The sequence below is a fragment of the Nyctereutes procyonoides genome, unplaced genomic scaffold (assembly GCF_905146905.1).
Source record: "Nyctereutes procyonoides isolate TBG_1078 unplaced genomic scaffold, NYPRO_anot_genome, whole genome shotgun sequence".
NCBI lineage: Eukaryota > Metazoa > Chordata > Mammalia > Carnivora > Canidae > Nyctereutes > Nyctereutes procyonoides.
The window spans coordinates 68414613-68441790 of record NW_026575140.1 but is presented as its reverse complement, the minus strand read 5'-3'; the positions used below and the strand labels follow the sequence as shown (position 1 = coordinate 68441790).

The 27178-nt window shown below is 45.3% G+C and overlaps 4 protein-coding genes and 1 pseudogene across 13 annotated transcripts in view; 2 read left to right on the top strand and 3 right to left on the bottom strand.

Annotated features, from left to right (window-relative positions):
- The window catches only part of DIXDC1 (DIX domain containing 1), a 72099-nt gene extending 62321 nt beyond the window's left edge, over positions 1–9778 (bottom strand). For 3 of the 9 annotated variants that reach the window (XM_055306722.1, XM_055306729.1, XM_055306733.1), the window contains exon 1: positions 8351–9424. In XM_055306722.1, the coding sequence (XP_055162697.1) occupies positions 8351–8407 (57 nt within the window). In that variant the 5' untranslated portion in view covers positions 8408–9424. Of the gene's footprint in view, positions 1–8350; positions 9425–9564 lie in introns of those variants that run through there. The other 6 variants (XM_055306727.1, XM_055306730.1, XM_055306724.1 and 3 more) reach the window with 5 other exon arrangements.
- Positions 9779–10070: 292 nt separating this feature from the next.
- On the bottom strand, positions 10071–17767 carry CUNH11orf52 (chromosome unknown C11orf52 homolog). Its single transcript, XM_055306737.1, has 4 exons — positions 17606–17767; positions 12535–12572; positions 11203–11291; positions 10071–10979 (listed from the first exon to the last, which is right to left on the bottom strand). Exons 1-4 carry the CDS (start codon positions 17635–17637, stop codon positions 10731–10733), a joined length of 408 nt encoding a protein of 135 aa, XP_055162712.1. The 5' UTR covers positions 17638–17767; the 3' UTR covers positions 10071–10730.
- On the top strand, positions 14676–14938 carry LOC129497813 (ATP synthase subunit ATP5MJ, mitochondrial-like; annotated as a pseudogene).
- On the top strand, positions 17315–27047 carry CRYAB (crystallin alpha B). Of its 2 annotated transcripts, XM_055306735.1 has the most exons (4): positions 17315–17451; positions 23563–23964; positions 25087–25209; positions 26700–27047. In XM_055306735.1, exons 2-4 carry the CDS (start codon positions 23764–23766, stop codon positions 26901–26903), a joined length of 528 nt encoding a protein of 175 aa, XP_055162710.1. In that variant the 5' UTR covers positions 17315–17451; positions 23563–23763; the 3' UTR covers positions 26904–27047. The 2 variants fall into 2 exon arrangements, with proteins under 2 accessions (XP_055162710.1, XP_055162711.1); XM_055306736.1 differs by lacking the exon at positions 17315–17451 and having other exon boundaries at positions 23517–23964.
- On the bottom strand, positions 21535–22731 carry HSPB2 (heat shock protein family B (small) member 2). The gene is made up of 2 exons (XM_055306734.1): positions 22549–22731; positions 21535–22188 (listed from the first exon to the last, which is right to left on the bottom strand). Exons 1-2 carry the CDS (start codon positions 22640–22642, stop codon positions 21734–21736), a joined length of 549 nt encoding a protein of 182 aa, XP_055162709.1. The 5' UTR covers positions 22643–22731; the 3' UTR covers positions 21535–21733.
- Positions 27048–27178: the final 131 nt, after the last annotated feature.

Here is a 27178-nt window from a genome sequence, read left to right as displayed (position 1 = left end):
GAAGCAGAGGGAGAAGCCGGCTCAATGCAGGGAGGCCGTATGCGGGACTCGAACCCTGAGACCGCGGGATCACGCCCTGAGCCCAAGGCGGATGCTCAACCGCTGAACTACCCAGGCGCCCCTTCTTATTTTTTTTAAAGATTTATTTACTTATTCATGAGAGACAGAGAGAGAGAGAGAGAGAGAGAGAGAGAGGTGGAGACACAGGCAGAGGGAGAAGCAGACTCCTCGCAGGGAGCGCGATGCGGGACTCGATCCCGGATCCCAGGATCACAACTGGAGCCTAAGGCAGGGGCCCGACCACTGAGCCACCCAGGTGTCCCCATTCTGTGGATTTAAAGCCAAACGCCCCACAAGATGGGTGGGAAAGGAAATGAATCAGGACTTTTTTTCCCCGGACGAGTTGAAAACAGCAACCTTTTTCCATAAGAGACCTGGAGAGTAAGGTTAGGCTAAAGACGGGGAAGCAGGGCTGCCCCGGTGGCTCAGCGTTTAGCGCCGCCTTCGGCCCAGGGCCTGATCCTGGAGACCCAGGATTGAGTCCCACGTCGGGCTCCCTGCATGGAGCCTGCTTGTGTCTCTGCCTCTCTCTGTCTCTCATGAATAAGTAAGTAAGATCTTTAAAAAAATAAAATAAAGACGGGGAGCAGAGAGAAAGAAAAAGAGAGAGAGAGAACCAGCCAGACTGGGGTGTGTGTGTATGGAAATTTAGTTATAGATGATATCAGAATACATTTAATAGAAATAGTACTAAAGAAATATCACAGGATCACAACAGATCAAGGGTAAACCAAGGATCACCAAAGCTTTACCTTTAAAACTCATATTTCTTTTCAAAATAACTGCAAAGTGGCACCTAGATGGCTCAGTTGGTTGACAGGCTGACTCTTGATTTCAGCTGAGGTCACGGTCACCATCTCAGGGTCCTGGGATTGAGCCCCCCTCTGGCCTTCCCCTCAGGGAGGAGTCTGCTTCAGGATTCTTTCCCTCTACACCTTCCCCACCCAGCTCTGTAGGGCTCTTTCCATAAATAAATAAATAAATAAATAAATAAATAATAAATAAATAAATAAATAAATAAATAAATAAGACAAAAAATTACTGCTAAAATGTAAAGCCCATATTTTTAATGAATGAAATGGGTTTTCTTTTTGAGATTGTATTTATTTGAGAGAGAGAGAGAGAAAGAAAGCACAAGTAGAGGGGAATGGCAGAGGAAGAGGGAGAAGCTGGCTCCCTGCTAGGCAGGGAGCTAGACACAGGCTCCATCCCAGGTCCCCAGGATCATGACACCAGCCAAAAGCAGATACCCAACAGACTGAGTTACCCAGGCCCCCTGAAATGGATTTTAATTAAAATAGGCACTACAGGTGAGTAGGGGATGGGCTAAATGGGTGATGGGTATTAAGGAAGGCACTGGTTATGATGAACACTAGGTGTTATACATGTAAGTGATAAATCACTAAATTCTACTGAAACCAATATTACACTATATGATAACCAATTGGAATTTAAATGAAATTTTGAGAAATAAAATGAAATAAATAGTATAAAAATGTCCTGGAGCTTTTGAAAGAGTTCAGTAAAAGCTTCCCCAAATGAACCAAAGAGCTATTCCCCTCTGTTTCTAGTTATTCAAGTCACAGCCTTGATTATTTATTTTTAGGAATACTAGTCATTTGTACTCTCAATGCACATTCTTGTTTCTATAGGAAAACTGGAAGCTGAAAGAAAACCCATATTATATTACATACTCCTCGTGATCCCAGATGGAGGGGAAGGCTGTGAGGTCAGGGCCTTGCCCAAGGATACACAGCTGGTCAGTAACAAAGGCAGTTTGAGGAGCTAGGACTTTACACTTCTGATTTTGCAGAAGGCACAAATTCCTTCCCCAAATACACATTGGTACCTCAGCAAGAAAATCAGTAACAGCTCTTTTCAACCTAATGACCGCCTCCTCAGCTCACCAGAGAGAAAGAAAATCCATACCTGAGCATCCAGCACTAGCAACATCTTGCCTGAATGTCTAAAGCTGCTAAATGCAAAGCTACTTCTGAGAAAGACACACCTCCACCACCTTCCCCCACCCCCACCACAGCAAGCAGGAAGCAAAAGGCCAGCAGAGGTGTTAAGTGGCTGCTGCTGACTGATTGCTGTGTATTCAATTCTGGCAAAGGCTGGGGAGAAGCCATGACACCAAATCAAACTGAACCTGATCAGCCCACAAGTCAGGAGACCACTGTCCTTCCCAACTAGCTGGGGAGTTTAGCTGCCAAGGGGACTTGCCATGACCACAGTTCATGGTGTAATACCATCAGGTGAGTCACTGATCCATGTTAATGCAACAAGGCCCTTTGAAAAGAGAAACAACATAAAATTGCATGCAACACATCTATATGCATAGTGATGCAAAACCAAAACACTCAGCTGGTGGATCTCTGGATAGAGGATTCTGATTGGTTGCCAGCCCATCAGGCTTTTGACAAAGGAGAAAGTATTGAAACATCAGAGGGAGGTCCTGCTGATAGTTATATGCCAAAAGGTCACTATTTCTCAAAGAACAAGGCTATATCAAAGAAGGACCTGTGAGCTCAATATTCCCAGGAGAAGACTCATTAAACCATTGGATTTTAAAGCTAAAAAAAAAAAATCTTTTGACACACATGAAGGAATAAAGACCAGGAGAGCTATTTACAGTCACTCAGCATATCAATATGAGCTAAGATCTGGGGCACCTGGGAGGCTCAGTTAGTTAGGCATCTGCCTTCAGCCCAGGTCAGGATCTCAGGGCTCCGCTTAGTGGGAAGTCTGCTTCTCCTTTTCCCTCTGTCTCTCCCCTGGCTTGTGCGCTCTCTCTCTCTCTCTCTCTCTCTCTCTCTCTCTCTCTCTCTCTCTCTCTCTCTCTCCCTCTTTGTCAAATAAAAATCCAAACAAAAACAAAACAATAGGAGCTAAGTTCTGAACCAAATGCCTCTGATAGTCAGCCCTGTGCTGTTTGCCCTGCACCTCACAGCATGCTGGAGGAATTAGAGGGAACTGTGGTAGATAGATACAAGATTTATTATAGGGCATGTGGCCCACAATTGCTCTGTTCCCTAGAAGTCTGTAATTATATCAACCACATTTTCTACAGTAGTGGTATGCAATAGGGTTTTCTGTGATGGTGGATATGTTCTGTATCTGTGCCATCCAGTCCAGTGGCCACTAGCCCCATGTTATTAGTAAGCACTTAAAATGTGGCTGATGCAAATGCAGGACGAAAATTTAAATAGCATTCAATTTTAATTCATTTAAATCTAGATAGTACCATTTCATAATATTCTGTGCCATCTTCCCCACACAACTAATGAACTGTTCCAAAAAGTATACTATTTTCACATATAGTCTGCCTCTCACACTTGGAAAAAGCACCAAATCCCTGTTGGAGCATATAATCCCTAGTTTTTTTTGCTCCAAAGATGTGATCATGATATTTATCATGGTCTGCCCTACCAAGTAACCCATGTGAAGAACAGAGTTTTAGCTCTAAACAGCATTAACATTTACTGTCCCCTCCCTTTTCCCCATCTCACTCTGCTGTGATATCAACATAAGAGCTGGTAGGGTAAGTGGGTTAGCTAAAAGAACCAGGAATAACTAGAGCAATGATCTGCATCCCATAGTGCTGGAAGGTGGGGAAACTGCAAGCCAGTCCAGGTAGCTGGAACCACTCCCACCACTGCTGGCTTGTCATTCACTCTGCCTGGGAGGACAGGCAGAGGGTCCAAGCTAGCCACTTCCTGTATATCTATGCCATGCTGCCTGATTTCTGAAATTTTACCAGACCTCCTCCCTTTGTCCTTTTTTTTTTTTTTCCTTTGTCCTAATATTATCTTAACAATAATGGCAAATGCTTCCCTCACCGACTAAAAGCTACCCACATATCTATGTACAACCATAATAATATTAAAATTGAACTTATACTATATGCTAAGCCCTATACTAAGCACTTATGTACATTAGCTCATTTGATGGTCACAATCACCATAAACAGTATGGGGTTTTTATTATCCCCATTTTACAGATGAAGAAAGAGAGGTCTGGAGGATAAGTAATTTGCTCCAGACCTTATAGCTGCTAAGTGGTAAAGCCAAAGTCCAGGTTCTTAATCATTACGCAATATTTTTATATGATGCTTGAGACATAAAAGGTACTCAGTAAATGTTTTTAGTTGAATGAATGAAAAAATAAATGAGTGGAGGAATCACTGGCTAACTCATCTATCACTTTATTAATACAGATAATAATATGCTAGCCTAAGTAAGAATATGAGCCTTAGACAGAATTGCCATTTGGTGAAAAAATATATATATTTTTAAATTTTATTTATTCATTCATGAGAGACAGAGAGAGAGAAAGGCAGAGACACAGGCCGAGGGAGAAGCAGGCCCCATGCAGGTAGACTGACGTGGGACTCGATCCCGGGTCCCCAGGATCACACCCTGGGCTGAAGGCAGCGCTAAACCACTGAGCCAGCCGGGCTGCCCCTGGTGAAAATATTGACTGTGACTTCTCCCTGTGTAGAAATGTGTGAGCTTCACACCTATGTAAATTTATTTATTTATTTATTTTTAAAGATTTTATTTATTTATTCATGAGAGACACACAGGGAGAGGCAGAGACATACGCAGAGGGAGAAGCAGGCTCCATGCAGAGCGCCTTATGTGGGACTTGATTCCAGGACCCTGGGATCACAATCTAAGCCAAAGGCAGACACTCAACCACTGAGCCACCCAGGCATCCCTCACACTATGTAAATTTAATACATCTATTGTGCACAATCATTAATGACTATAAAGAAGCAGAAAGACAATCTGAATAAACATAATTAAAATTGTCAATGGAAATATTTTAAATGACTCTGAAATAATTTCTTAATCTTTTTCTGTTTTCACACATTAGTGAAATTCTTGGCAGTAACATATGTCTACAATTTCTACTGCATTTATCTTCAGAGACATCAGCATAAATGTACACAAAAGGGCTCACATCTACCACCAAAGACCCCAAACGTGTCCTGGCTCTTAATCTGCTCCCTTTGTCTCCAGGTTTTTCTGCTAGTCTACACCCCTTAATCTTACTTAGACAATGCATTCATCTTCCTGCTCAAATGGTCAAGTGTTTTCAAACACTCCTTTTTCCTGTCAGATATAAATTCCTCTCAAGGCCCTCCCCCACATTGCTGGTACACAGGTTAGTAGGCTCCTCTCTGTCTCACGCATTTCCAGGGCTCATTTTCATCTCCCATGCCTTCATTACTATCCTTCTACTACTCAGATCTTGACTATGCCTCGTTCAAGTTCTGCTTCCTCATAAAACTCCTCTGACCACTTTTGGTTTTCTTAAAATCAAGGTAGATCTTATCTTAATCTTTCTGGAATACCCATGTCCTAGATAACGCATGGTTCATGCCTGTTCTCTTTTTCAGGTTTCTGCTCAAATATCACTTTATCTGTTCAGCCTTCTCATGAGCACCCTATTTAAAATGACAATACCCAGGGCACCTGGGTGACTCAGTTGGTTAAGCATCTGACTTTTGATTTCAGCTCAGGTCTTGATCTTGGGGTTGTTGACTTCCAGCCCCGCACTGGGCTCCACACTGGGTGTGAAGCCTACTTAAAAAACAAAAAATAAGTAAAAGTGAATAAATAAAATGACAGCACCCCTTCATCCAGGCACTCCCAAATCTCTTTGCCTAATTTATTTTTATTTTTCTTAATAGCATTCATCACTGTCTTGCATATTCTGTATTTACTTGTTCGTTTGCTTGTCAGTGTCTCCTTGCCCAGAATGTAAAGTCCATGAGAGCAGGGAATTCTGTATGTTTAGTTACAGGTTTATCTCCAGAACCAAAAATATTGCCTAGCACATAGTAGATGCTCAATAAATCCTAGCTCAATGACTGAATATTCTTCTTTTTATAATTCAAAGGTCATAGCATGTTCCATATTATATTCCTTAACATTTAATTATAGTTTAATTTATTTTTAAATATTTATTTATATTTTAAAGGTTCTCCATTTATTTATTTATTTGAGAGAGAGAGGACCAGCGAGAAAGAGTGTGCATGCAGGGGGAGGGGCAGAGGGAGAAGTAGACACGGCGCTGAACAGGGAGCCCAGATACAGGGCTCAATTCCAGGACCCCAAGATCATGACCTGAGTCAAAGGCAGCTGCTTAACCGGCTGAGCCACCCAGTGCCCCTAATTCTAGTTAATTTAGAAGTGTGAATTTTTGTCTCTTTCAGTGTATTTCCAAGACAGATATAAATAGATAATTTCTGGTATCCTTTTATATTTTCTTCTCCTTCACCAATGCATTTTTTCTTTAAATATTCACTAAATATATGGAGTGCCCACTGTATGTCATTATATGCCACGTCCTTTTCTTTCAGCAAAAAAAAAAAAAAAACCCTCAGGAACGCAGAGTTACGCATAAATACACAAATAGATATAGAAGCAAGAAACAAGACTGAAAGAAAGAATAGTAAAAGACTAGTACAACCAAGAATCCAATATTAGTATGTGGGGACAAAGTGTACAGGGTGAGTGACAGACTGAGTAGGAAGAAAAAGGAAAAAAGAGACAGAATGATAAGAGACTAGAGTAGGATGTTGCCAAAGTAATCACCAGATGCCAGTGCTTAATATAAACTGTACTTAAGCAGATATGCAAATACATTCTACATGAATTTTTGAAATTCACATTTCAAAAATTATCTGCAGATTAGCCTGCGGGTAGAAATTAGATTAAGACTAGCGACATCTGGTGGATATTTTGGAAATAACTCTTGAATTTCTCTACCGTATAAACACTACACAAGCCCCCATGCCTCTGGACTGCCATTCATAATAGGTTAGGGCTCCACATTGCTAACTACACTATCATGAAATAATCTTTCTGCAGGACCTAAGACTTCACAGCAAGAGGTAGCCAGATTTCTACCAAGAACCCTTCTATCTCTCAGCTGTTGACCCTCTGTCTTCAGGGAGATATATATATGTATATAATTTAATATATATATATATATATATATATATATATATATATATATATAATCTGACACCAGGATTCTTCCTTTAAAAGTTAAGTTATTACCTAAAATGTTCATGTCCTTTGACCTTTGACCTAGGGATGCTACTTCTGGAACCCAACCCAAAGGGAAAAAAAAGTCTTAAATGAGGAAGTCAATTTATCACGGGGGAGGGAAACCTAAAAGTCTAACAAACAGAAAAATGTTCAAGAAAATTAGAACCGTTATAATGTTTACCAAACATTTGTAACCACATGAAAACAAACATTTTTTAAAGATTTATTTATTATTTATTAGAGAGAAAAAAAAAAAGAGCATAAGCAGGGAGAGGGAGAGAAGCAGACTCCCTGCTGAGCATATAGCCCCGATGCAGAGCTCATGCTCTGAGATCATGATCTGAGTCAAAATCAAGAGTTGGGGGGATCCCTGGGTGGCGCAGCGGTTTGGCGCCTGCCTTTGGCCCAGGGCGCGATCCTGGAGACCCGGGATCGAATCTCACATCGGGTTCCCGGTGCATGGAGCCTGCTTCTCCATCTGCCTGTGTCTCTGCCTCTCTCTCCTTCTCTCTCTGTGACTGTCATAAATAAATAAAAAAAAAAAATTCAAAATCAAGAGTTGGATACTTCATAGCTGAGCCACCCAAGGACCCTTTGACTCTTGCTTTTCTTAATGTTTGTAAATATTAAATTTAACTGTTCAAATGTTTGTTTTAGGGGTGCCTAGGTGGCTTAGTTGGATTAAGCATCCATCTCTTGATTTTGGCTCAGGTCATGATCTCTGGATCATAAGATCAAGCCCCACGTGGGGCTCCATGGTCAGCAGAGAGTCTCCCTGTCCCTTTCCCTCTCTGTCTGCCCCTCCCCCATTTGTGCAAGGGATCTCTCTCCGTGGGGGGAAGACTAGAAGAAAATACTACATTCTAAAATAATAACAGTGATTGCTTCTGGAAGGGAGCATATGGTTTTTTAAAATAATGGTTTACAATATTTCCCAAATGCTCTATAATTAACATGCATTATTTCTATAACAATTATTATTTAAATCTTTTAAACAGCATATATTCTGATTAATTGCTATAATTTTTCAACATCTCCCTGATTTTAATAATGAATCAAAGCAGCTAGCATTTCCACTAAAAGGGGAAGCAAGAAAAGAAAGCAAATATATGACAGTTTTGTTCCAGGATCTGAGTCCTGATGGAGAAATCCCCAGTTGTGGAAATGTCCTAAAATTCCATTAATGTCATTACACTTCTTTTAACAGTATACCAGAAACTTACAGAGGGCTCTGCTGGCAGCAAGGTGTTACAGAGTCTCCTAACCACTTGAGTCCCCATCTTCAGAGTCCCTAGAAAAGCCGGATCACAGCCACCTTAAAATAGGAAGAGGGAGAATGTACAAAAATTCAGGACAGGAAAAAGGTTCCCAAGCTAAACCAACCTAGTAGGGTCAGGACCCTGCCTCAAATCTACCAATTTATGTCATCTAGAAGTTTCAGAAATGGGACCCCAGTTGGTGGGGAAATCCAGCCAAAGATAATGTAATCACAACAGAACTGTCCTAATGATATTTTAAAAACTAGCCACTTACACTGAATAGTAATGAAGTGAAGAGCAATGCTTCCCTATCAGTCACCAAGGATGCATTTTTCCCTTCTCCCTAAGATTATCAGTTAATGACCACAGTTAAGAATTCTGAAGACAATCAAGACAAATACTGGGAGCTCTGCTTCTGGCATGCACTTCTATTCATCCTCAGGAATTCCATTTTAACCTAGAAAGTCTGCGTTTATATATCAAGGCAGAAATGTTGACATAGCACTTTCAAGTTTACAAGTGTTATCACCTGCATCATCTTATTTGACCGTCATAGTAAATAACTGTTGGAAATCAAGTTCTTGCTATGACGCTCCAGCTAGTAGTGAACCCGCGAGGAAGTCGCTCTGCCAATTTGTGGCGGAGGAAGTTTTCTAGTCACTTCTTTCGAATCCACCCTGTGCCAGAGAACAGGCCGGGAAAATGATGATAATGCTGATAATGGCAGCGACATTGGACTACACGCCATGTACTGTTCCAAGTGTTTTAAATACTCACAAACCTTCTATGAGGTCGATACTATTACCACCAACTATTTTGTGCCATGATTCCATTTTCGGTACTATGTCGGTCTTAAAGAATCATCGCTCTCAGGGATACATCGAGGGGCATCGGTATTTGGGGAGGATGGCATACAGGCTGAAGGGGTGGGTACACGCCCTTAAATTCGTCTCCAAGCTCCGAGAAAGTCTGATTCAGGAACTGCACCCTAAGAACCTGAAAGACTCAGAGCCGGCTCAGAACCTGAAACTTCCGCCTCCTTTCTAGCCGCCCCCCCCCCCATTTTAACCCCTCCGAGGGTACCTACTTCTGATCTGGACGCTCGACCAGGAGTAATTCTATTTCCCAGGCATGCCCCCCCCTCACCTCACCCCCCTCCCCCACTTCTCAGCACCTACTTCTTAAATCATCCGTGCGTCTGGTTCAGCATCTCGGTCCCCAGCGCTTCTGAGCACGGCCTCCTCGGGCTACAGCATCGCGGCTGCGTCCCCGCTGCCATGGTGACGCGGAGGCCGGCTCGGCCTGGCCCCGCCCACCTCCAGCCGACGCGAGCCAGACCCTGCCCACCGGGGCCCCGCCCCTTCTCGGCCGGCCCCGCCTCCTAACGGCCCGGACCGCAGGCTCTGCCGCCTTGGCCCCGCCCCCTGGCTTCCTGACCCGCCCCCTGCGGACCGAGCCCGCTCCGCCCCCTGAATGCCCGGACTGGCCTCGGGAGCTCAGCCTCAGGCAAAGATGGGAACCCGCCTCTTGGACGTCCTAACCACACCCGTGCTCCGCCCCAGCCAAGGCCTGGGGGTTCCCGCGCGAAGCGTCCGAATTTCCCCGCTGCCCTTAGGCTGAGCGAGTCCTGCTTTACTTACGTAAAGCCCGCAGCCCCCCACCCGGGAAAACGCCACCAGGGATATTCCTTTTGTGATTTATTGATCCTAGCGGCTCTGCACCTGCAAGCCAAGGGGAGTTTCCAGGTCATGCAGTTCTGTCAAATGACTTGAAGTCCTTGTCACCGATGGTCAGAGATCGCTTCCTCCACGCCTCAGTCCCTGCCCTCGTTTGTCTGTTTAGGTTCTGGGACCTTTGACCCCACCACCGAAGGAATTGCCCAAGCCAGCTCTGGGGGGGGGGGGGGGGCTGTGTACAAGAACTGAGAATGTTTTTCCAGAGCACCTCTTCTTCTTAAGCTTTGGAGTATAAGGTGTGTAAAAGAGACACCGTTAAATTAAGCCCAACAAAATCAGCTCAAGTGCTGGGGTAACCTGGCCTGTCAGCACTTTTCTTGAAAGCAGGAGCAAAGGTAGAGGTCAAAACACTTCCTTCAGGCTCATCCTAGCCCCCTCATTTTGTGGAGCTCCAGCCACACCTAGCTAACCCAAATACAACTCCAAGCTAACGGTGGCAAATAAAAGATAGGCCTAGGGGAGGGGGCAAGACTGGTGGCATTCATGGGGCTCTGGAGTTCTTTAAAACGTGGCAGGCATCTCTGGGCTGCCAACCAATTCCCCAAGGCAGATTCTCCCCTAAGGGAGTAGTGGTAAAATGATGGAAACAGGTGCGTCCTCCCCAGGGCTCACACCAGGGTCCCATTCTTGCTGTCATAGCGGGGTGTGGCCTGTGGGAAGCGGAGGATTGCGTACTCCGTTGCATTTTCTGACTGGAGGTGTTTCACCTGCCGAGCAGAGCGAGGCTGGGTACAGCTGCACACTTGAATGTCTGCATAATGTAAGCTGCTCTCCTTGGACCTGAGGCCTGGACTCTTCTCCTGAGATCTGGGCTTCTCTAACACCTGCTCATACGTATGTCCTCTTGTGTTATGGACCTGCAAGAAATGGACAGCATGAAGGGAGATTCTTGGCTTGCTTTTGCCCCTCACCTACAAAGCAAGGTCAGTGATTCTGATGTCCCCTCGCCTTGCTCCTCTGTGGTACAGAACCAGCAAGTTCTGGTTCCAGATAATGGAGATGTGTCGCAGGGTGAAAATGCTGAGTTCTCAGATCCCATGTCAGAACAGCCCCCTGGAAGGGACAGAGGCCGGTCATTACCTTTGCACTGTGCTTGTGCCTGTGCTGCTGCTGCTGCTGCTGCTGCTGCTGCTGCTGTTGCTGCTTCAGTGTCTGTCTTGCTTGGCTTCCTGAGAGAAAGAAATCCAACTTAAATTCAGTCTCTCTTCTCTGTCTCTGCTGAGATTGCCTTCTTGGAATCTCTGTTTGAGTATTATGGTGGGCTTCTAACTAATCTCCCTGCCCCTGTTCTCACCTCTTTGACTGGTGACATTCTCACATCCAAACTCCTTTCATTCTCTGCCCACAATATCTTCCATCCTCATTTTTCACTGGCCCCTAACACAGTACAATGTTGAGAGCCCATTATATGGCAGGCTGTGTGCCATGTTCTGGGGATAAAAGGATGAGCAGGCTATTTTCTCTGCCTTGGGGAGCTTACAGTCTACTAGGGGAGACAAATAAGTATACAGACTATTGGGATCCTGGGTGGTGCAGCGGTTTGGCGCCTGCCTTTGGCCCAGGGCGCGATCCTGGAGACCCGGGATCAAATCCCACGTCGGGCTCCCGGTGCATGGAGCCTGCTTCTCCCTCTGCCTGTGTCTCTGCCTCTCTCTCTCTCTCTCTGTATGACTATCATAAATAAATAATAAAAATTTTTTTAAAAAAGTATACAGACTATTAAAGTACAATGTGCTAAGTGTTCAGCCATACCACACAATCGGTCACTTTCAAGGAAGGGTTAACTTCCTTTTCTTTCTTTCTTCCCCCTTCTTACTCTTTCCTTCCTTCCTTCCTTCCTTCCTTCCTTCCTTCCTTCCTTCCTTCCTTCCTTCCTTCCTTGTATATGAGATAATTCCACTGCCTAAAATACCCTTTCTTCTCTGTTTTCCTCTTCCAGCTTGAGAACTTGCTATTATTCCTTCAACATTGGTGTTTTCTCCCATTCTCCCGCACTCTCACTCTCCTATGAATGTGAATCTATTATAGCACTAGTAGATTGCATTGCAGTTACTTGTTTATGTGTAAACAATTCTCTCAAATTTGATTTTGAGCTCTTTGTGTCCTTATGCCTCTCTGCCTCCTTGGGACCCAGCACAGCGCCTCGCATACACTATCAGTGCTCAATTAATTTTTGCTGGGTGAATGAAAGAATGAGCATCCAACCTTGCCACTCTGAGATGATGGAAAGGATAAGACCCAGAGACTCAGAGCTGGTCTTGAACCCTGGAAGATTTTCTCAGGTGTAGTATCTCCCTTTATCTCTTCTAAGGCTTCTCCTCTTTTTCATCCTTTTGCCTTTTCCGAAGACACAGGTTCTAGCAACTTCTCTAATTGGACCACTTCAAGCCCCCACCCCCAACATCCAGTTACCTGTTTTCTTTTTCCTCTGGGCAATTGATGGGCAGTTCCTGTAAAAAGAAACACAGATCACCCACGTGTAAGGGACCTGGTCTCCATCTTCCCACCTTCACCATTTGTTCTGTGGCCTCCTGAACGTTTTGGGATGACCTTCCCTCACTTCCTTCTAACAAAGCTTCACCCTAAGCCAGCCTAGGCATTTATCGATGGTACCGTATCTCTCCCACAGGATGGTTCTGGAAGGTGAAGTGGTACAACTGACATAACTAAACCCAAAATACAGCCTCAGGCAACTAGGCACAACATGCCAGGGATATAGCTGTGTTGAGGGCTATTCTGGGATTGTCTAGCAGGCTAATCCCAGCAGAGGGTAAGGGAAACCTGCCAAATAATGGAATATTCCTGCATTCAGAGACCCTCTTGCTGCTGCTTCAGTGCTTCTTTTTTCAGGGTCTCTGCTAACATGGGATTCTCATCTGGGAGTCACAGGAGCTGCCACAACCAGGGCTTACTGGTTAGGACTCCTCAAAGCCCTTTTCTAACATGTGATCTCCCTTCCTGCTTCTCTGTCCTTGTTTTTAATTAACAGAGAAAGTGAGAGATATTTAACCTTTAACATCCACAGCACAGGGAGCTCTGAATTTGGTGAGTGACTCAGCTGCCTTGCCCTTGTTGCAGGACAGACTTCATTTCTGAGCTGTAGGACAGACTCATTTCTGAGCCCCTGGGGTCCCTGGTGGAGCCACTGTGTCTACGTGACTGTCAACTGTTTGATGGCCAGAGAAAAACACTTGTCTGAGGAAATAGGCTGAATAGTTTGGGGCTTACTCCGGATGCTTTTTCTTGCTAGTACATTTCCAACTCTCTCCAGAGCCAGCCCTATCTGTCTGATTTTTGTCCCCCTAAGGAAATTTCCTTCTTTTGCTAGCTAAAAAGAAAGAGGGAGGGAGGGAAACTTCTAGATCATGTCCTTTTTCCTCCTGTGGAAAAAATTAGGATTTTCCCGCATATATTTGTTTGTGTTTTGGTTTGACTTTTGGTTTTAATGCAGCTTGTTAAGTTGAGAGCAAATAGAATCACCATCTGAACTTTACACGTGGTTCAGGAGGAAAAGCTTTGAAACCACTTCTAGGTGTTTCTACCTCTGCCACTTTAGCTCTTCCTTTTCTTTTTTTTTTTTCTTTAAAGATTTTATTTATTCATGAGAGACACACACAGAGAGAGAGAGAGAGAGAGAGAGAGAGAGAGAGAGAGAGGCAGAGACACAGGCAGAAGGAGAAGCAGGCTCCATGCAGGAAGCCTGATGTGGGACTCGATCCCGGGTCTCCAGGATCACACCCTGGGCTGAAGGCGGCGCTAAACCACTGAGCCACCAGGGCTGCCCTAGCTCTTCCTTTTCTTAAAAAAAAAATTTTTTTTTTTACCTCTGTCTATTCATAGCCTTATCCTAGCCTCTAATTCCTTGCCCTTGTGGAGACTGTTCTCCTACTTACTTCTACTTAAATGGATAAAGAGAATATAAATTCTAAAGTAACAGATTTGGGCGACCAATTTTAGTGAATGGAACCTTTCCCAAGCTGGATACTATATAGTGCCGGGACACAACCTAAATGGAATATTCAGTAAGACTAATAGCTGATGGAATTTTATTTTTAGCTCAGAATTCAGGAAGCTAAATAGGCACTCTCCTATATTGGCAGTATGAATAAAAACTGGCTCAATTTTCCTGCACGGCAATTGATAAGAAGTATGAGGAGGCTTAAACATAAAGTGTGTACCCTCTGCTATAGCAGTTCCATATCCTAAGAAATAATCAGGTGCAAATATGGATGCTCATTGTAGCATTGTTTACAAGGGAATGGATATATAGGATATTTCTGACTGGAAATATTCCCAATGTTGGACATATTTTTTTGCAATTTGCAAAAAATAGTAAATATCCTATATGTCTAACATTGGGAATTGACTAAATAAATGGCATCTCCAATAAATGGACCATTATACATCTGTTTAAGAAACATGTTGGAAGAACATCTAATAGCATGGAAAAGCTTATTCTTTAAGTTAACAAAAAGATAATAAGGCATGTTTTGGGATAAAAGCTATGCATGTAAGCATTTCAAAAGGATTACATGGAAGTGACCTTTCCGAGTCATTGGCTGTGCAGGTTGGGACAGTCTGAGCCAGGGATTCTGTGCTGAGATGCTTCAAAGCCTTGTTAAAAATGTTTGGATCCCTCATAGAGGCCTATAATACCCAAATTTACCAGGAGATTTGGGTAGGAATGGGATTGATGGACTTCACCGTTTATAAAATCAGGATTGCTGATAAAAGAAGTAAAACTATGAAAGCTTTGAGTCCTGCACCTGCTCATGGTCATCATTATCCAGTTTTACTTGGAGTACAAATCAGATAGAACTTCAGTCTGGCTGTAAATCTCAGCAAGCTCTGTTAGATGGGAACATGAAGCATTGCTGTACACTTGTAGATGTGTTGTTTCCTTTGTGGCATGAATAAATGTAACTGTGAAGTGCGCCAAAAAAAAAAAAAGGATTACATGGAAATATACTAAAATGTTCATGCCATTTATGGTTGCTATAAATATATTTAGATTATTTATGGTTGCTTCCTATTTTCTGCTCTTTGGTATTTTCCAAATTTTCTTCAGTGAATGTGTGTTACTTTTATAATCAGAAAATAATAATAATGATGATGATATTTTAAAATAAAAATCTTTTTAATCATCATACTGTCTTAAAGTCTCTAAGTTTATTGAGATAGTAAGAATCAGAGGAGAACAATATTTATCCAGTCCTATTAATACTTTAAATTTTTTTAAATTTATTTATTTGGGGAAGAGAGAGAGTGAGTAGGAGGGAGAGGGAGAGAGAATCTGAAGCAGACTACCTGCAGAGTGCAGAGACTGATGCGTGATTCAGTTCCATGAGCCTGAAATCCTAACTCGAGCAAAAACCAAGAGTCAGACACTTAACTGACTGAGTTACTTAGGCGCCTCTGGTCCTAATAATATCTTAAGAGGAAAAAAATATGTTTTGGTTGGAATATCCAGGGTAGTGTTTCTAACCAGGCCCTAGAGTCAAAGTGATGGTATCAGACTAGCCGTGTGATATTCAGCAAGTTTTTAGCTTCATCAGGCTTTCATTTTTTATTAACAAAATGAGGATAATAATAGAAGCTAAATCCCATGGACTTTTGGAAGAATTACATAAAAAAAAATGTAAAATACAGGTACCTGACATATAAGGAACATCAGTAAAAGCTGACTGCTATGATTAGCACCATCAGAGAAAGAATTAACCAAAAATGAAGACTGTGAAAACTTGGCACAAAGGAAGCAAAAGAAGCTGTGACACCCTTTCTGTAGAAATGCTTAGATGCCTGGGCACTTAAGTGGTTCAGTTGGTCGGTTGAGCATTGGACTCTTGATTTTGGCTCAGGCCATGATCTTAGGGTCATAGAGTCATGCCCCGCGTTGGGCTCCCTGCCCAGTATGGAGTCGGCTTCCCCTCTGCTCCTCACCCCGAATACAATATCCCTCTCTCTCTCAAATAAATGAATCTTTGGGGAAAAAATATTTTAGAAGACCCTAAATGTCCTATGTCTATGGGACATCTCAGAGTTTAAAAAGTGCACCCCTCCACCCCCACCAATCTTGATTAGCTTCTGAGAAACTCATTATCATTTCTAATTTACAGATAGGCCAAGTGAGGCCCTAGAACTTTGGTTTCTTTCTTTCTTTTTTTTTTAAAGATTTTATTTATTTATTCATGAAAGACAGAGTGAGAGGCAGAGACATAGGCAGAGGGAGAAGAAGGCTCCATACAAAGAGCCCGATGTGGGACACGATCCCAAGACCCCAGGATCACACCCTGAGCCAAGGGCAGAGGCTCAACCGCTGAGCCACCCAAGCGTCCGTAGAACTTTGGTTTCTTACGCAAGAAGGCAGGGGCCAAATTACCTATTATTACCACATCCTCTGCATCTGTCATTATATCTGGTACATATAGGCATTCAATAAAAATGTTTGTTTGAACGAGTAGTAAGAACAGGACTGGAACCCAATGTACTGATTCCAAATTACATGTAGCTTTTCAAAGGACCTTATCTATTTCTCTAAATATGATGATGATTTTTTTCACAACCAAGACCTCCTCAAGACTGACCCAGGCATGGAAGATATAGCCAAGAAAACAGTAAACAAGATAAAACTAGGTCTGGGGATTTAGAGTGATTATATCTCTGGGAAAAAGCAGTAAAGACACTACAAATAATTTATTGTGAGGCTTTCACATATCCTCTGCTCTTCAAACCTATAATCTAAACAACATAGGTCGTGTTAGCTATATTGTCTACCTGAGGACAAAGAGAAGTTACAGGACTCGCCTAAGGTCACACACAGCAAGGAAGTGTGAAAGCTCTAATCAAACATTCCATGAATATTCTCCTCTCTACTTCATCTCTTTTAAATAACATGTCTTCAAAGCTGCTTTGCTTGATGTGGGAGGCAATATTATGCACAGGTAGAAAGTATGGGGTCTGAAGTCAGACAGGCCTGGGTTGGAATGTCGGTTTATTTGCTCACTAGCCATGTGACCTGGGAGAAATTAACTTCTCTGAGCCTCAGCTTCTCAGCTGTAAAAACAGGAGTAAGGCCACCTCCCTCATACTATTGTTGGAAAGAGTAAAGGAGATTGCTTGAAAAGTGCCTAGAGCCTGATAGCTCTCGAACATTATAATTATGATGATCATCGAGGGAAGAAGGGAAGGGAGCAAAAGGAAAGGAGAAGAAGAGGAAGACAAGGAGAAACCAGGCCAATTCACCATTCCAGTCCTGCTCTGGTCACGCGGCAGTCAGCATGTTTGGCTATATTTTCTGAGGCTTTCTGAAAGGAGTCAACACAGAAAGAGGTAATGCTCTGGTGTTGGCACCTGGAGGTGTGCCAGGCAGAGGGAGGTGGCAATGGGAGGTTGGTAGAGAACTATCTGTAGGCTTTCTCTTATTCTCTGGGCCTCCACGTCCACCAACAGAGCCATTACCCTCCCCCACTCTGCCCCTACTCACCAGCATCCCCGGCAGCAGAGCTGGTTTCCCATGGTGCTCTGTCTCGGAGGGAGCCCAGCTGTTTTTCTACATAGAGGGTTGTGGATTTCCTGGTTCCTGGTTTAGCTTTCAACAGCAGTTCCCAGGGAGTCTCTGTCAGTGTCAGATTTCAACCTAGCCGGTTGGACTTTGGAAGCCACCTGCTGGAGTGATTCCCAGGTGACTGTTTCCAGCCAAGGGGTAGAGGAACACACATGGGCTCCAGGTGAGAGCTATCTCACCTTTGGGATTTGGAGCTGCTTTGATGAAGCCATGAATGTTGAGCTTCAAGCTTCAGTGAAAAGAAACCTGAGATAGGAAGGGGCTCTGGGTTTCCTTAGGAAATGTTTCTCTACCACCTTAAACTATCATTGAAATATAGCCTCTATAATGGAGTGCAGACTCTTACCATATGTTTCCCCAGCACTACTCAGATTTAATGGAGTTTCACTTTCAAAGTAACCAGTATCAGTTTCTTATTGTCCCTGTCCAGAATCTGGGTTTGAGGGATCCCTGGGTGGCACAGCGGTTTGGCGCCTGCCTTTGGCCCAGGGCGCGATCCTGGAGACCCGGGATCGAATCCCACGTCCGGCTCCCGGTGCATGGAGCCTGCTTCTCCCTCTGCCTGTGTCTCTGCCTCTCTCTCTCTCTGTGACTATCATAAATAAATAAATTAAAAAAAAAAAAAGAATCTGGGTTTGAATACTGGAGTCTCCTGGAAACTTAAATTTAGAGAAATTGATTCCTTTTATATGCTCCCTTGCTTTTGGAATTAATGTGGGCAGGTCACTTTTTCTACTTGGGTGAAAAGAGAGGACTAGACTCATTACCTAATCCCCTTTGTGGTAAAAAATCATATGGTTCTAGGATTGGCATGGCGTCAGCACTTCCTGATCACTTACTTCCTCATCCCAGTACAGAACTACAGAAGCTCCACTTCCAACTCAATTCAGCTTCTCCTTCCAATGCCAATGTTATATTCATTCTACTCTCACCAGCAAGTAGGATGCAGTTGAGCAAATTCCTCTGTAGACAATATGGGCTCTGGGAAAATTTGTGAGCTTTTCTTCAATGCTCCCAACCCATCTTGCTCAGATGTCCGGTTATCTGTGTGCCCCTGCTGGGTGCTCAGGACCCATAGCTCAGCCCTGGGGTCCATAGGGAGTGGCCTGCACACTCCCTTCCTCCCCATATTTTTCCCTTAAGAGAAATGGGAATAATGGGAGTGATAGTTTTATAGGATTTTGGTGAACATTAAATGAGATAAAGTAAATAAAGCTCTCGTCCACAGCCTGGCACATGGGAAGCTTTCATTAATTTCTAGCTATTGCTATTACTTCTTGTTCTCAGGTAATTGTCAGATGGCAAAGCATCTTACTTTATTATTTTGTGCTGGATCATTGCACTAGCGTCTTACTTCATGGCTGTGCTTCTCCCCGGTAATTCCTTCTGTATTCTAGTATTAACTGTATTCCTTTCACCCCAATACCCAAACTTCTTAGCCTGGCACTCAAAGCCCTCCAAAATCTTGTCTCTTTTCAGCCACTTTCTCTAATTTAAAGGGAGTTTTTAAATAAGATTTTATTTATCGAGAGAACAAGAGTGAGAGAAAGAGAACAAGAGTGGGGGGATGGAGGAGTGGAGGGAGAAGGAAGAGCAGACTCCTCACTGAGCAGGGAGCCCAACACAGGGCTCAATCCCAGGCCCCTGAGATGGTGACTTGAGCCAAAGGCAGCCGCTTAACTCACTCAGCCACCCAGCCTCAGGAAATGTAAAGGAAAATTTTAAAGGAAAACACCAAAGAGATTTTATGACCAGAAACTCCATAGGAAACCATAGTGTACTGTGGTATGATATACCTTAAGCAGCATTTATGGAATTCTAGAATGATAAATAAGGGTATCAATGATTCACGGAAGTCTGTTCCAGTGGGCCCATGACTGGAATAATAATTTTAGGTCTACATGTTGAATTTCAAGTTACATTGTCAAAAGCCAGTGTGTTCAAGAGAAAGTTGTCTAGGTAACAAGTGGTTTGGAAAGTCCTAGGGGCGCCTGGCTGGCTCAGTCTGAGGAGCGTGCAACTCTTGATCTTGGGGTTGTGAATCTTAGCCCCATGTTTGGTGTAGGTATTGCATAAACAAACAAACAAACAAATAAACAAACAAACTTTAAAAAAATGTCCTATAAGACATGGTTAAAAGAATTTGGTATATTTACTTGGGAAAGAGAAGCCTTTAGAGGACAGGATGATTATTTTAAAATATCTGTAAAGGACTCCTAAGTGAAAGAAGGATTGCATTTATTTTCTGGACATGACCAGACCAATGAGCAGAAGTTACTGAAATGAAGATTTGGGGTCAACAAAAGGAAGAATTTATGAGAAATACATCCAAAAAGTTCTGATGAAGAACTGCCAAAAAGAACTTACAAAGTTCTAAGTTCTCTTTCACTTAAAAAAGTCCCAAGAGGAAGTTGACTAATAGTTGTAAAAGAATTTCAGTGGTATGGGGATTTGGACTAAATCAGAGGTTTTGAGTTTTTTTTTTTCTAGCTAAGGAACCCCCTCTTTGAAATAAAACTAACATAATAATAATAATAATAATAATAATAATAATAATAACAGTTCCAAAATAGATCAATGGAAATCATTCTGGCTGAAGTCTGAATAAAGATCTCTTCTATTTCTTTTTCTTCTCAACTAGATGTAAGGTTCCTGAAAGTAGACAATAAAAGAGCATTTTTAAAAAAATATGTTTATAATGTACATCCACCACAGTGCCTTACTTGGGGGTTGAGAAACACTTGTCGAGTGAATAGATGAACAAATGAATGTGTCAATAGTTATTTCTCTGAGGTACGCTTTCATTTTGTTAAATGGTAACCAAGAATTGAATTATTTGAATGAGGGCTCTTATCTTGAGAATCCACAGATCCCTAAGAAGGGGTTATAGGAATGGATCTCAAGAGCTGTGTGAACTTGTTCAAATCGTAAGGCAAGCTTGAGTGTATTTTTATGGGAAGAGGACCATATGGCTTTTGCTAGATTTTTCAGCCGGGTCTGTAACCTTAAAAAGTTCAGAATCAACCACTTAAATGGAAGAACTTCAGGTGTCCACCACAACCTGGTAAAATATATATTTTGGGGCAAGGAGGTCTTCTGGACCCTTCTCAAATCAACACATGCACAAACTACAGAGAGTAACTGAGGAGCCAGATGCCCACACTTTTCGGAACACACCATGTCCCTAGTATTTAAGAGTCTGCTTCCAAAGGAAGATCCCCTGGCTGCCATCACCATATAAATAGCTCTAGTGCCCCTGCATTTAGTCTTGGACTAAGTGATTCCTCTCTTTGGGATGTTCCAAGATTAGAAACAGATGCTTTCTCTCATGGACCCTGTGCACAGGTTGGAGACACTTGGTGGTTTGGTGACAATGGCAGAGGCGTCTGTGTCTGTGCCCTGTGTATGCATTCTCCACCGCTCAGGATCAGGGACCATTTTCAGTGGACAGATCTTACTCTGGGAAAACAGGGCTTTAGGCAACTCTCTCCAGCTAACACTGTTTTCCCAACCCCTACCCGAAACAGGCCAGACAGGCTGGAGACCCTTGTTTTTGTGTCTCTAATCACCAGCTCAGACAGTGCCCTCTGGGCTGTTTGGATGGCATATCCCTTTCCCCTCCCAGGATCACTCTCTCTTTTGTTGCATTGTGAGAAAATTACAGCTAGGAATTTGATCTGGAGCCAGTGTCAGCTTCCGGGTATGATCTCAGCATCCAAGTGTGAGCTCAGGGTGCTGTGACGTGGGGCACATCTAACGGAGGAGCTTTTGTCTCCCTGGCTATGGCCTCTTCCCTCCCTGCCCATCCCATCGTCCAGGCCACAGAACAGGGAGCAGCACAAACAAGGCCCTGAGATTTGGGTTTATTCAGCTCCACCCAGAACTAAACCAAAGGCTATGACATGTCTCAAGGGACCAAACCATACATTGTGGGCCATGCACTCTCCCCCTCCCCCCAAGGATGCGGCTACCTCTGGGGCGGTGGGCAGCTGCTCATACCACCGCGGGGGGTAGAAAGGGGTTCGCTGGGTGCTGGCTCAGTGACACTCAGGGCTCAACCCTGGTTGCCTCCTCCTCTTCGTCTGGATCGGGAGGTGCAGGGAGCAGGGAGATATAGACCTCATTGACCTCCGTGTCCAAATGTCGGCCACCCCGAGGTGCCTCCAGGTTAAGGATGCCATCGTGGGAGAGAGCCGCCCGGACCCGCCAGGGGTCCACATCGGCGGGCAAGACGTAGGTGCGGCAGAACTCCCGGGACACGAAGCCGTGGCGGTCCAGGCGCTGGGGGTGCCGGGCAGACACCTCCAGCAGGTTGTCCACAGTCCTTACGGTCACCTCGTCGGGCGTAAAGTGGCTCACGTCCAGAAACGCCTGGAACTTGCCGTCGCTGAGCCGAAGCTCAGACGCCCCTGCCCTGCTACCCTCGGCGGCGCGGGCGGCGCGGGGCCGGACATAGTAGCCATGGTAGAGGGTGGGGGTCAGGATCTCTTCGGGCAGGAGGCCTGAGGGGCAGGATGAGGCAGGATGAGCTGGGGAGGAGGCGTGAGGGCCAGGGAGGGCGGGGGGGGGGCAGGAGGGAGACAGGGGCCGAGATGGGGGTGCAGAGGGCAGGCCGGGCGGGGGCCGCGGGACAGAGGGGAGCACGGGCCCAGCCAGGGGGTCAGGGCCGGGCATCTGCCCCGAGGTCAGCAGGAAGGGGACCGAGCCCTGCTTGGGGGGGCGGGGGGGGGGTCCGGGTGGGAGACGGCTCGCCCCAGGAGTTCAGTTAAGCCGGGAGTGGGTGGAGGCCAGGACTGTCGGGAGGTCAGCCCGGAATCTCAGGAGGTGGGGGTGGGAGGCGGGGGGTGGCGTCTGCGCGGTACCTTCTCCGAAGCGCTGCTCGCCCAGGCGGCTGGGGTTGGCAAATTCGTACTCTGTGGTGGCCGGGTGGGCGTGGGGCACCGAGCGGCCCGACATGGCTGCGAGGCGTCGCGGCTCTGCTCCGAGCTGCAGCCCCAACAGAGCAGCGACCCTCCAGCTGCCGGGCGGGCCAGGGCTCGGTCCGAGGTGGGGGCGGGGTCTACACCACCCAAAATAGTGCGGAGCCCGGGGAGGGCTGGGGGAGGGGCGGGGGCCGGGCCCCGGAGCGCCAGCGACAAGTGTGTGACCCGCGCTGCCTGGACCCCCGCGCCCCCCCCCCCCGCACGCCCTGCAGCTGTCGCAGGCGGCCCGAGGGGACAGCTGGGGGTCCTGGCTGGGCAGCGAGCTGCGAGCTGCGAGCTGCGGCGGGAGGCCGGTCCCGAGGCCCTGGAGCGGCCTAGCTGCGACCCTCACCCTCACCCTCACCCTCACCCTCACCGTTGGCACACTTTCCACATTTCCTCCCTCTGTCCTCCTAAGCCCCAGGCACCCTACACCCGACTGCACAAAGCTGGCCTGGTTTTAACGTTCTGCGCGCCGTGTAAGGTGAAAGATGCAATAAACTTTCCCACCCTTTTTTGGGGTGGGGTGAAGGGTCTTCTGCCCAGACGAATGTCAGGGTCCTCTCCTGAACCAGGGTCAAGCCGGGGCGCCACAGAGATGCCTGGCGCTGACTTGCTGGTGATGGCTGCTCTCCTCCAGGGACCCAGAAAGAGTTAATGTCCCTGGGGCCCAGCCTAGGAAGATTCCAGTTCCTGCCCAGGCCCAAGATAGTCACTGGCCCAATTCCCCTGGCACGCTAGGCTGGAGAGGAGGAGGAGGGGCACACAGCCGCCTGCTTGGGATTCCTGACTCCCTCCCAACTCCAGAGAAGGGGGTGTGGGGGGGCACTACTGGGTGTGGACGGAAAGCTAGTGCAACAGGACCAGGACAAGTCACTGGCCAGCTCAGACGTGTTTGTATTTCTCTTTTCTTAGCTCAGTGAGTACTGGGTATGTGTCACACTGCCAAATCCCCGATCACAAGTCTCCATGAACGGGCGGTGAGCTGGGATAATAAAACTCCTGACATCACCATTCCAGAAGCTTCACAAGACTGCGTATATAAGGGGCTGGCTGTAGCTGCGGCTGAAGGAGCTGACCAGCCAGCTGACCCCCTCTCCACTCAACCTAGCCACCATGGACATCGCCATCCACCACCCCTGGATCCGCCGCCCCTTCTTTCCCTTCCACTCCCCCAGCCGCCTCTTTGACCAGTTCTTTGGAGAGCACCTGTTGGAGTCTGATCTCTTCCCAACTTCTACTTCCCTGAGCCCCTTCTACCTTCGGCCACCCTCATTCCTGCGGGCACCCAGCTGGATTGACACTGGGCTCTCAGAGGTAAGTCTCTGCCAGGAGAGGAGAGTTCTTCCTAGAACCTCCTGGAAACATATCTACCTGCTCTCCTTTTTATCTCTGCCTGAATATGGCTATGTCTAAGCATCTTAGGCACTTGTATGTCCACCAGTGTTTAAGAAAGACTAGGCTACTGGTTCTTTCCACCAGTTTACCTGTTTGTATTTGATGCTCCACTGTGTCCTACTTACTGCCTTTTCTCCACGGGCTGTGAAGATCGCCCTCTATCTCCTAACTTCTAAGTAGGATGCCCCTTTCTGGTTTGGTTCAGAAAGATCTACAGGGAAAGAGCTGCCTTCAGACTCCTTTGCTCGCCTCTTCTGATATCTCATACTCCTGACAAATGTTAGCATCTCAAGTTTCAGAGTCAGGAAACAGTCCTGCCTCATTCTGAGCTTTTCACTTCCACTGAATGGAGCTGAAGACAGCAAACACTGTTTACTTTCTTTCTATTCCTTCCTCTAAGATTTTCCAGGTTTCTCAGCACTGTGACAGGGCACTGACCTGTGTCCAAACCCGATAAGAACAGGGCATAAGTCCAGTCTTGGGACCCCCACTTGTCCTAAGAGGGTGGGAGAAAGGGGGTGAACAGATAAGCTTGACAGAGCTGTCACAGAGAACGCTCTGGTTTAAAAATAAATATTCAAATGTGAGTAAACAGGAGCTGAGTGAGCAAGGGCTTTGGAAGGACAATCAAGACCAGCAGAACATTCCAGATTGAGTGGGTGGGAAAATTGGCAGGGGCCTGAGTAAAAAGAAGGGGCCTTTGTCTCATAGACAAATGACAAGGCCAGGCATTGGGGTCAGAGAGCCAGCAGGAGCCGTGTCCAGATCCATCCTTGTGATTGCTCCCCTGGGTAGCCTGTCTTTCTTCCTGTCCCTGTACATGAAATTTGGGTCTGATGACCGTGAGGCATGCCTTGGGTACCACTCCAGTGGCTCCCCTGAACCAGAGAGCCATGTTTATTCAAAAAGGGATTTTTACCCAAAAACAGAAGGATGAACTACCTGGAGAGAAAGCGAGTCTGCAGAACGAAGAGACTGCACTGATGCAATCCACATTCCTACCATCTTTTCTCCTACCCTCTCCTCTCTTGCTATTTCTAGATGCGTCTGGAGAAGGACAGATTCTCTGTCAACCTGGATGTGAAGCACTTCTCCCCAGAGGAGCTCAAGGTCAAGGTGTTGGGAGATGTGATTGAGGTGCATGGCAAACATGAAGAGCGCCAGGTGTGTAGTGTGTTTTCTCTTCTGTTCATTCATCCACTGTGTGCTACATGCCAGACTCTACCGTCAGCCTCTGAGCCTGGCAACTGTCCAGTCTTAAGCCATGAGGGTCTGGGACCCGGACAGACCTATTTTTGTTTGGGCCAGAGAAGAGATCTTATTGTTTGTTTTGATATGATTGCCTTAGGTGGGATATATGGGATGTTTATTTCCCATTTAAGCCAGTGGTATTTGGCCACCTTAGAATCATTAGGGGAATGGAAAAGAAAAATCTCAGTGCTTAGACATATCCCAGACCAATTAAATCAAATTGTTTTAGATGTGGGCCCCAGGCATCAGCATTTCTAAAAGCTCCCTAGGTAATTCTAATAAACATTCAAAGTTGAGGACCACTGATTTAGGAATAGTGCTTGTCGGACACCAGGTTACTTTACATAATTAAATGAATTGCATGTATCCTGAAGACCTTTGACTTTGAGCCTTTCTTTTAGATGTTCCAGAATGCTCTCATCTTTAGCTCATCTAAAATGCTGAACTACTTGGGTTTGTCTAAGTTTCAGAGCTGCATTCAGCAGCTAGAACCCTGAAGCCCATGTGGAAATCAGTTCATTGATAGCCTGTCTGCATAAATGCTTGAGATTGAGCTGTATAAAGGTTGGGGTCAGGTAGTTTTTAGCAGAATTCTGGAGAATGAAATAGCTTCTCATTAATTTCTGGGAGGGTTTTTTTTTCTTTTTTTTTTTAAATTTATTTATGATAGTCACAGAGAGAGAGAGAGAGAGAGAGAGAGAGAGAGAGAGAGAGGCAGAGACACAGGCAGAGGGAGAAGCAGGCTCCATGCACCGGGAGCCCGACGTGGGATTCGATCTCGGGTTTCCAGGATCGCGCCCTGGGCCAAAGGCAGGCGCCAAACCGCTGCGCCACCCAGGGATCCCTCTGGGAGGGTTTTTAAAAGAGTCTGCTTCTTACCGATTATTGAGAACCCATATACTTGTGCATCAAACAGTATAGTTTGAGGTCCTTGGTCTGTTTCAGCTTTGTTTATGTGATTTAAGTTTGGGTCATAGTCTCCCTGGATGAAGTTTTATTGTTGTTGTTGTTTTAGCAGTGGTCCTGTTGGTCTGGGACATTCTGGGACATTCCTGAAGAGTCAGGATAATTTCTGGACTTCCTTAGGGACTCAGATCTTCAGTGCTGAATGATATTTCAGTAGGCTCAACACTGATATAAACCTTTGGGAAATACTCCTAAAGATATCTATGCTTCAGTTTGAAGAGCTGTGCAGTTTTCACTGTTTCAGATTTCTCAGACTCTCATTGGTTGGAGTGACCACTTAGGCAACTTTATTTTAGCCCCAAACAGAACAGTCATTTGGTTTTCTCTTGTTGCAGTGGTGTATGGTCACATGTCAGGGGAAGGAGAATGTCTGAGTTCTCAGCAAGTGGTGCCATTTCCTGTTCTTATCTCTCTCTTTCTTCTTTCTCTTGGATTAGGATGAACATGGTTTCATCTCCCGGGAGTTCCACAGGAAATACAGGATCCCAGCCGATGTGGATCCTCTTGCCATTACTTCATCCCTGTCATCTGATGGGGTCCTCACTGTGAATGGACCAAGGAAGCAGGCCTCAGGCCCTGAGCGCACCATTCCCATCACCCGTGAAGAGAAGCCTGCAGTCACTGCAGCCCCCAAGAAATAGATGCCCTTTCTCTAACTGCATTTTTTAAAACAAGAAAATTTCCCCACCAGTGAATGAAAATCTTGTGATTAGTGCTGAAGCTTATTAATGCTAAGGGCAGGCCCAAATTATTAAGCTAATAAAATACTATTCAGCAACAGATAACTGTCTTGTGTTTGAATATTCTGTATTTTTTAAAAATAAATGTAAAAATACAGCAGATCCATTTAATCACCACATTATGATTTAGGGGACTCTGGGGATATTAGGTCAGAATGGCTGTCTCTACTACTTAC

What these genes read in the sequence shown, in the direction of transcription:
- CUNH11orf52 (XM_055306737.1), bottom strand. Translation starts at nt 17,637, where the DNA reads ATGGGAAACCAGCTCTGCTGCCGGGGATGCTG. An exon ending in CTCTGCTGCCGGGGATGCTG is followed by an intron (nt 12,573 to 17,605) that starts GTGAGTAGGGGC and finishes TTCTTTTTACAG; the next exon opens with GAACTGCCCATCAATTGCCC. An exon ending in CCAGAGGAAAAAGAAAACAG is followed by an intron (nt 11,292 to 12,534) that starts GTAACTGGATGT and finishes TCTTTCTCTCAG; the next exon opens with GAAGCCAAGCAAGACAGACA.
- HSPB2 (XM_055306734.1), bottom strand. Translation starts at nt 22,642, where the DNA reads ATGTCGGGCCGCTCGGTGCCCCACGCCCACCCGGCCACCACAGAGTAC. An exon ending in CGAGCAGCGCTTCGGAGAAG is followed by an intron (nt 22,189 to 22,548) that starts GTACCGCGCAGA and finishes CCTGCCCCTCAG; the next exon opens with GCCTCCTGCCCGAAGAGATC.
- CRYAB (XM_055306735.1), top strand. Translation starts at nt 23,764, where the DNA reads ATGGACATCGCCATCCACCACCCCTGGATCCGCCGCCCCTTCTTTCCC. An exon ending in TTGACACTGGGCTCTCAGAG is followed by an intron (nt 23,965 to 25,086) that starts GTAAGTCTCTGC and finishes TGCTATTTCTAG; the next exon opens with ATGCGTCTGGAGAAGGACAG. An exon ending in GCAAACATGAAGAGCGCCAG is followed by an intron (nt 25,210 to 26,699) that starts GTGTGTAGTGTG and finishes CTCTTGGATTAG; the next exon opens with GATGAACATGGTTTCATCTC.